The sequence below is a fragment of the Acipenser ruthenus genome, chromosome 27 (assembly GCF_902713425.1).
Source record: "Acipenser ruthenus chromosome 27, fAciRut3.2 maternal haplotype, whole genome shotgun sequence".
In the NCBI taxonomy this organism is placed as follows: Eukaryota; Metazoa; Chordata; class Actinopteri; order Acipenseriformes; family Acipenseridae; genus Acipenser; species Acipenser ruthenus.
In genome coordinates this window covers 15,788,167-15,797,872 of record NC_081215.1, presented here as the reverse complement: position 1 = coordinate 15,797,872, position 9,706 = coordinate 15,788,167, and the positions used below count along the sequence as shown (strand labels likewise).

Sequence of the window (9,706 nt, the reverse complement as noted above, 5' to 3'; positions counted from 1 at the left end):
ACGTGGCTTTATTAGTAAGTACAACAGGATCACACCAATTCTCCTTATAAAATCATTATGAAAGTGTTATAAAGCACAGTGAAGCCACACTTAAGCAAAGGTAAGAATTGTAATTGAGGTATGGTAAAATATATTAAAAAACACTGCAAAGCATTATAAACTCTGGCAAAGGCATCATGGGAAAAATGCTAAAATACTGTGCAAATTACCTGGTGAACTTTTATAATGACACTATGCCATAAGTTTCATGGAAGTATTTGGTCTTCTCTCCTCATTTAATAACTGTGTTACAGGTAATATAATCATATGTTTCCAATAGGGATCATAGAACAGGTGGGGTCCTAGTGCTTACAACACAGGAAGTGAACCTTTAGCAGTGTGCCAGAAATATGTGAATCACCAGAGTGAAAATATGGAAAAAATTAAAAAAGGGACTTTTAAGAATATTGTAAAAATAAACTTCAACTGTTTCAACTGCTTCTGTACTTTAGAATCGTGAAGAGGGAATCTTCGGAGTTGAAAGGTCGCAATATGTCATAATTTCTTTATTTCAGGATGTAAAAAAATAAAAAAAAACACATGGGAAAACCACACAGGTCTGCAAGCAAGGTAGAAGGCAGTCAGAAGCATTCTGGGTGACTGCAAACATCATAAAAGCTAAGGAATGTCAACAAAATACTTTTATTGTTTGTACATATATATATATATATATATATATATATATATATATATATATATATATATACAGACGTGCTCAAATTTGTTGGTACCCTTACAGCTCATTGAAATAATGCTTCATTCCTCCTGAAAAGTGATGATATTAAAAGCTATTTTATCATGTATATTTGCATGCCTTTGGTATGTCATAGAATAAAGCAAAGAAGCTGTGAAAAGAGATGAATTATTGCTTATTCTACAAAGATATTCTAAAATGGCCTGGACACATTTGTTGGTACCCCTTAGAAAAGATAATAAATAATTGGATTATAGTGATATTTCAAACTAATTAGTTTCTTTAATTAGTATCACACATGTCTCCAATCTTGTAATCAGTCATTCAGCCTATTTAAATGGAGAAAAGTAGTCACTGTGCTGTTTGGTATCATTGTGTGCACCACACTGAACATGGACCAGAGAAAGCAAAGGCGAGAGTTGTCTGAGGAGATCAGAAAGAAAATAATAGACAAGCATGGTAAAGGTAAAGGCTACAAGACCATCTCCAAGCAGCTTGATGTTCCTGTGACAACAGTTGCAAATATTATTTACAAGTTTAAGGTCCATGGAACTGTAGCCAACCTCCCTGGGCGCGGCCGCAAGAGGAAAATCGACCCCAGATTGAACAGAAGGATAGTGCGAATGGTAGAAAAAGAACCAAGGATAACTGCCAAAGAGATACAAGCTGAACTCCAAGGTGAAGGTACGTCAGTTTCTGATTGCATCATCCGTCGCTTTTTGAGTGAAAGTGGGCTCCATGGAAGAAGACCCAGGAGGACTCCACTTTTGAAAGAAAAACATAAAAAAGCCAGACTGGAATTTGCTAAAATGCATATTGACAAGCCACAATCCTTCTGGGAGAATGTCCTTTGGACAGATGAGTCAAAACTGGAGCTTTTTGGCAAGTCACTTCAGCTTTATGTTCACAGACGAAAAAATGAAGCTTTCAAAGAAAAGAACACCATACCTACAGTGAAACATGGAGGAGGCTCGGTTATGTTTTGGGGCTGCTTTGCTGCACCTGGCACAGGGTGCCTTGAATCTGTGCAGGGCACAATGAAATCTCAAGACTATCAAGGCATTCTGGAGCGAAACGTACTGCCCAGTGTCAGAAAGCTCTGTCTCATTCGCAGGTCATGGGTCCTCCAACAGGATAATGACCCAAAACACACAGCTAAAAGCACCCAAGAATGGATAAGAACAAAACATTGGACTATTCTGAAGTGGCCTTCTATGAGTCCTGATCTGAATCCTATCAAACATCTATGGAAAGAGCTGAAACTTGCAGTCTGGAGAAGGCACCCATCAAACCTGAGACAGCTGGAGCAGTTTGCTCAGGAAGAGTGGGCCAAACTACCTGTTAATAGGTGCAGAAGTCTCATTGAGAGCTACAGAAAACATTTGATTGCAGTGATTGCCTCTAAAGGTTGTGCAACAAAATAATAGGTTAGCGGTCCCATCATTTTTGTCCATGCCATTTTCATTTGTTTTATTATTTACAATATCATGTTGAATAAAAAATCAAAAACAAAGTCTGGTTTCTATTAAATATAGAATAAACAATGGTGGATGCCAATTACTTTTGTCAGTTTCAAGTTATTTCAGAGAAAATTGTGCATTCTTCGTTTTTTGTGGAGGGGTACCAACAAATATGAGCACGTCTGTGTATATATATATATATATATATATATATATATATATATATATATATATATATATATATATATATATCTAGTATGGACTTTTATGTTAAATTATACAGGTCCTAAACTAATTTAGTTGTATTTGTGGTTTGAAAACACAAAGCTGTACATTTGGGTTAAGAAATTATTAATTGGACATTTTTTGTATACTGAGTGCTGGACTCACTCAAACAGTTCTTGTTTAAGGTTAGAACTTAAATGCTTGAATGTATTTGAACTTTCTCATTGTCGTGTATGACTTTATTACTTTAGAAATATTCAATAGTTTTGTTAAATGTCTGTTCTAAAGTCAGGAAATGGTTTCTTTTGAGCCGTGATTTAAATACTTGACTTGAAGAAACTGTGATTAAGCTTGGTGGCATTGATGTTTGAGGATCATGACTGGGAGGAATTGCTTTGGGTTTTGTTATTTATTTAATTGTTTCTCTCTTTTTTATTTGATTTTATTGTAAAGCATTTTGATGGTATTCTGTTATGATGTAGTGTTTACTATCTTCCGGTTGTATTGTGGAGTGTCATCCATAACTATTAATCCCTCAATAGGGCTGCATTTAGAAATACTAAGACAATAAAGACATTGAGAAAGATATCTAATCAAAACGTTTGTCATTGCATTTATTACTTTTAGTTTATTGTGAAGTGCTTTGAGATTATTTATGATGGAATGCGCTATATAACTGCATTTTGGTCAAAGACCTTAACAAATCTGTTTTGCATAGCCAGGAGCAAGGACAACGTTAGACGAACCACATGCAGCACCTCAATACGTGGGTTTAAATAGCTGCATGGAAGTGTTTCTAAACATTTGTAAAATCATTTTCTATTTAAAGGTTTTTACTTTTCAACATTTTCAAATATAAAAAGATGTAGTGTTTATTTTGGTAACTTTTTTTTATGTTTCTAAAATATATTCTCAAACAATAAATACAAACACGTCACGTGTAGGTTTGTTGCATAACATTGTGTTTAATTTCTAAACATTTGTTTCTACGGTGCACCTATAAATATTGTTGCATTGCTCCAATTATAAGACCCGAAATAATTAGTGTTTTTAATACCCAGGTTTAGTCAACACGTTTTTAAATGTATTATTTATGTCATAATTAGCGACACAGTCAAAGAAACATACCCTGTTAAACTCCTTATCTTTTGTTTGTTAGTGCCAAAGATACACTTATACAACTATTTATTTTAAATATAAAACGTGTAGTCAAGACACAGTACAAAAATACGCTTGAAATGCAACGCAACATCTCCAAAATAAACTACAGTATATAATGCAGTATTGTCGGACACAGTAACTTAATGCGCAAATTTATAAATGCATTCTCAACCTAAACGGTGTCGTTAGTTTAATAGATGGTGTATGATTGATTGCCCAGCATTATTCGATTTCCCTAAACGACTATTATTATCTTTTCATAAAGAGGTGCGAATATAATTCATCAGCTGAATAATTGGCAGTATCACCCCATTGCAGACCGCTTGACCCTACAAGCATAGAATGAAGATCAAAAGAAAACGTGCGCATGGACGCAGTCATTATGCGAGCCACCGTCCATCTCACGAGAAAAAGCAGCAGCTTCAATGCACACAAATCGATGCCCAGCCTTTCAGACTGGAATAGTTCTATTCTGTGAAGGACACCCTGCGATACCGGGGTTAAAAACTGCGAGCCTGACATCGCATTCATAAAGAAATGAGTAATTGCTGCCATTAATCACTTGTTTGAAAGTTGGCAATAGTTGGCAGGGCTAGGGGAGACGCGAGCCATCAGCCAATAGGCTTTGGTGCATATTTGTGGCTGACGGCAGGCGCGTGGCTCTATCCACCTGCACCAGAGGGCAGCGGGGGTGTTTTTTCCTTAGTTCAGCAAAGGGCAGCGGTTAATGGCTCTATGTGACAGCTAATAAAAAAGAACGATGATAATACTGTAGGCTACATCATTGGAGAGACGAGTCTATAACTTTTATCCCAAATGCAATTTTGTAGTGCTTGTATAAATACACAATATTTAAAGTTACTCCTAGTAAGAAAAAATGATACAACCCTAAAATACCATTTTAACATTGATTGTTACGTTTTACAAATTTAGTAAGATACACCTGGGTGGATGGTATAGGACTACCTTGATATCTCATTTTAATTTAGGTTACGCCCTTAGAGTAAGTAGATTCCAAATTAATTTATTGCGTTCATAAAGAAGGGTGTCGTTATTCTCCCTGGGAGTCGATACAGTTCGATTTGTATTCATTCCATTATGCAGGCTTTGTAATGAGACGTGGCAGGCATGCAGTTTCACTGGTATTGTGGATTCTCAATTGCAAGGACTGACGCTTTTAAGTTTCCCCTTTCACAGCTCAAAAGGTATGGATAGTACACTGTTGTAAGCCTACCCTATTTATGCAGTGCCTCGTACCTTTTGTGGCCAGACTGATTCTGTTTGCAGAGCTGTCCTGCAGGTGAACGTAACCCCCGGTACATTCTGCGTGACAGATTTTGTCGACAATGTTTTACAATAAAAATGGGGAACCACATTATACGTATAATGAGGTTGCAAAAGCATTTTTAATGGGTCTCACAATCCCCTGTTTAAATATTGTTTGTAGTTACTTTGTGGTAACTTTGGGGTGCTTTGGGGTACTTTGGGGGTCCGGGCCCGATTCGAAGGGAGAGGGCACTTTGATCAGGTTACAAGTGATAGCCGCAAAACAACATAGGTTTATTGGATTGAACTTTCTAGAGTAAGAAGAATTTTGACACGCGTTATTGTAGCATTTCTCTTCAACCGTATTTCATGTAGCCCCTGAGACCCCCGAGAGCCTTTTTTACTGTTGAATGACGTGTGCGCGCAGGGATGGCGTGCATGACACATATAGCGAAAATGAATGTTAATCTGTGGAGTAAACAATAACAACAAAGCATAAGACTGGTATACGTCTCCTTAATGGAGTCTTGAGAATTTGGCCCAGCTGCTGCGAAAACGTTTTTGGGTAAGCAAAAAACGTAATTGGCTTTTATATGACAAAGCATATAGAAGAATATGTTGGTTTATATCCGAATTACAGGCTTGCGACCTCTCGGCTAGATACATATAATACACCTGCTCACCACCAAAAAGAAAGAAGTTTCTGCGCATGTGTATTGAATGATACCTGTCAAAACTATTCATTGACACCATGCATCGTTTGAATTGGGGTAAAATATACTTCTAGTTTTTTGTATGCATCCATAACTACAAAACACTCAAAAGAGATGAATTTAGAAATGCTAAAATAAACTAATACACAGTGACAAACGTTTTGACTATAGAAGTCTTTTTCGATGTCTGCAAATGTTGAGAAGACTAAAGAAAACATTTGAAGACATTGAAAAAGACTTGTAGTCGAAACTTTTGTCATTGATCTTATAGTTTATTTTAGTATTTCCTGTTTTTTAGGCAGCTTCACTGTGTGTGCGTTATCTACTGCTTGACTAACAAGTAAATAGGGTGTCTCTCTGTACACCCATAATAATGTTATATGATAGAATCAACTTGTAGGTGGTCGGCACACTATATATATATATATATATATATATATATATATATATATATATATATATATATATATATATATATATATTATACTACTACTATTAATAATAATAATAATAATAATAATAATAATAATAATAATAATAATAATAATAATAATCCACATATTCATAGGTTAGTGTAAATATGTACACTTGCTTCAATGTATTATTATTATTATTATTATTATTATTATTATTATTATTATTATTATTATTTATAGTGCATAAAGAAATGTTCTTCAGGGTATAACTTGTGATGGTGAAAATGCTGAATTGTATCAACCCAGATCTTGATTTTAAAAACACGACTTGTCTAGTTCTCCAACAAGCTTCTTTCCTTTTGCTCAGATGTGATTGAATATTTAAAGCGTGACTGGATATCCGGTGAACTGTGCAACACAACGCCCATAAAAGTACCACAACAAAGGACGTATAAATAGAACATCTTTATTTATAAAGCCTATTTTTACATAAAATATCATCTCTTTTTAAAATAATTGCATATTTACATTTTAGTAGAAACAGAGGAGGAGACACAAGTGCAGACATAAAACGCTTTCCATACATTAAAAAAAACCCTTCAATCATACTTAATAAGTGTGAACAGCACTATGATTACACCAATAGACACACCACATGTATAAACTAGATTCCAACAGGACAGAGGTTTACAGACCTGCATGCCAACGCTCTCCTAACGAAAGTAACATTTTTTTTTCTTTCGCTTTATGTACAAAAATACGTCTTCATATAATGCAATGCAACGAGAACAAATACAAAATAGAAATTGTACATCAATTTAAAATATATATAAAAGGAAGCATCAAAGTGTGCACTGTTATTTCCAACAGAACCGAGGGTGCAAGAGCTAAAAAGTGGCAGCATTTATTTCATGCATACGGATCACCCACATACTACATCTAGAGTAGTACATCGGGTACCACATTCAGACCGCTTCAAAATAGTAATCAATCTTCATGGTCCACGTTGTATAATATTAATTGCACTTAGTTTTTTTGTTGTTATTATTGTTGTTGTTAATAAGTCCACAGGCTTTTGTCTTGGAAGTATGTTCAAAGAATCCTGACGAGCTGCAAGTCTGTCTGTCACGACTCGTAGGCTGACAGTGTAGCTAGGTAGTGGATACAGACCCATCTGTAACATGGAAACAGCAGTGATTTAGAGGTAACTCCGGTTGAATTCATTCCAAATCGAAACTTTCAACTTCTGCAAAAAATAAGAGAAGACACGATATTACAAACTGGTTTGCAAACAACATTTAAATGCGTAAAGTAAAAGTCTACCCATGTCTAAAATAAATCGATACTTAGTACAAGCTACCAATATGCATTAAACAAAGCACACCTCATTAGTATCTGTCAAACCAAGTGGTGAAATCTAGTAGTTCCTGCTCTTCCGAACTGAGATGCTCGTAACTTCCCTCATCTGACGAGTAGGTGGAATGGGGAGAGCCGGGGTCCGCGGAGTAGCTTGTGGATATGGTCGGGGAGGGTACTCCGCACTGGAAAGCCGCTGACACCGCATCGTGCTCATCTAGAAGCTGCTGCAAGGCTCTGATATACTCCACTGCCGACCTCAGTGTCTCCACTTTACTCATCTTCTTGTTGGCAGCCCCGTTCGGAACGTGTTGGCGGAGGGTCTGGAAGCCCATGTTCACCAGCTTGACCCGATTCCTCTCCCTTTCATTCCGCCTTGCCACCGCTACAGGTTGCTGCTGTGGGATTGTGTATCCGAGCCCGTTAAAGCTTAGTCTCCTCTTGCACCTCAGCAGCTCTGGCGAGCTGGATCGTTGCCTCTTCAGCACCTTGCTCTTGCTATTGGAAGAGGGGAGCATGGAGCCGCCACCACACTCCTGTGTGGAGGCTTGTAGGGCAACAACGCCGCGGCTCTCAAGTCCAAAACTGTATGCACTTTGCATGATCTGTGCAGTTGCAAAGGTGCTATCCATCGCTTTTAAAAAAATGGCCACTATTGTTGTTGTAAAAGTTGACAGGTCGACAGTGTTGTTTGCGTGTTGCTCTCGTGGCGTTCGCGTGGGGCGTGTGGCTGGAGTGCACAGGACGTCGATCCTCCTAACCTACAAGCACCTACTCCAGTAGCCGATCTGAAGCAAATTTTGGCAGCACTCCTCTTTTTCAACACGCGTCCACACCCCACCCCCTGTTGGAGTCGCACGCTCCACTCCAAGCCCCGCCCGGCTGCTCGCTTTCTTCTGTTCACTGGTTTTGCAAGCCAGGCGCGTGGCTCCGGGAGCTCAATAAACAATCCTGCGCTTCAGATGTTCGGGAACACGCGCTCTTCCTGATTTACATTCCAATATACCATGCCTTTCCCTCATTGGCTGATTCAAAATGTCTGGAAGGGAAAAGTGGATGGGTTGTTTCTTTGAAATGTCTTTAAGTTGACAATGTACCCCTGGCAAAGCATCACACTCTCACAGCATCGCATTCTCTCGTTTTTTGTACTAAAAAATACCAGAGATCTAATGCAGGGTTTCCAGGTTACAGTTGAAGAAAATGTGTGTGTTCAAGCAAGCGTGTATTCTATAGGATAATGGACCATGGTAATGTCGTTTCACACCTTGCACAGCGACACTATGAATTTTAAAACAAACCCTGAACACTTTTTAAAGCAAAAAGACAAAAGGTCTTTGGTAAAGGTAACCGATTCATAACTTGTTTTCAGTATTTACAACGTACAGGAGGTCTGGTACCGTTCAAGTTGGCTAATGCAGAAAACACTATGTTTTTTGTTCAGATTTTCAGCCCTGCACCTGTATCAATATGTATGAATGAATGTGTGAATCGGATCCATTCTAAGGGATAAGGTGGACAACTTGCTAATTCAGTGATTCTGGATAGTGGCGTGGGGTTTTGTTTTTTCTATGACAAAAATACCGTTTAAGGAAATGAAGGATCACTTACCTTGAAATTATTCCTCTTGTTTTCCCCGTTAAGCTAATGAGAATTCTTAAGCGAGCAACCCTTTCTAGAATGGGTAAGAACTAATCTAGAACGGGTCAGATTTTCAATTGGGGCGTAATGTATATCGTACATTACAATTATCAACTGGTTTAAAGTTATAAGCTTAAAACTGTTCTTTTTTTAAAATATATTTCGGTTGTTATCAACTGTCTTTCTGCTAGTGTACAGGGATTTCATTCAATAAACCTCACTCTCGTATACAACCACAATATTATAGGTGGAAATTGACCAGTAAAGTTCATAGTGTACACTTAGCTCATTATTGGCTTATTGGCTTATTGGCTTATAAACTATACGCACTATTTCTTCAACCAATCACTATGTTACAGTGAATGCAAGTAAATATATTTAATAGGTCAAGAACAAGTCAGTGCTTATTGCAAACATGGTTCATTTCTTATAACAACAAATACGATTGCAACCGTTGCAGGTCATAGTACCCATTCAATTCACAGTAGCAATGATTTCTAATGTATCTGTAGACGTTGCTCAGTAAATTATATGCAAAAACTATAAATTATAAAACCAAAAAAAGTTATGAGAAAAAATAAACATAACTCCATCATGTTGCTGAAATGCAATGGAATGTGTAAATTGGCTTACATAGTGTTTTGTTTTGTTTGTTTTTTTTGCTTGAAAACCCCTCGTTTTAGAAAGATGCTTATTTTCAGCTAGAACGTGAATAATGCAATACCGCATACTGTTGTA

At 37.2% G+C, this 9,706-nt stretch overlaps 1 protein-coding gene across 1 annotated transcript; it reads right to left on the bottom strand.

The window, feature by feature from the left end:
* Nucleotides 1-6,424: 6,424 nt before the first annotated feature.
* Nucleotides 6,425-8,335, bottom strand: LOC117431927 (achaete-scute homolog 1b-like). Its single transcript, XM_034053208.3, has 2 exons — nt 7,359-8,335; nt 6,425-7,220 (listed from the first exon to the last, which is right to left on the bottom strand). The coding sequence occupies exon 1, from the start codon at nt 7,960-7,962 to the stop codon at nt 7,363-7,365; it is 600 nt and encodes a 199-aa protein (XP_033909099.1). The 5' UTR covers nt 7,963-8,335; the 3' UTR covers nt 6,425-7,220; nt 7,359-7,362.
* Nucleotides 8,336-9,706: the final 1,371 nt, after the last annotated feature.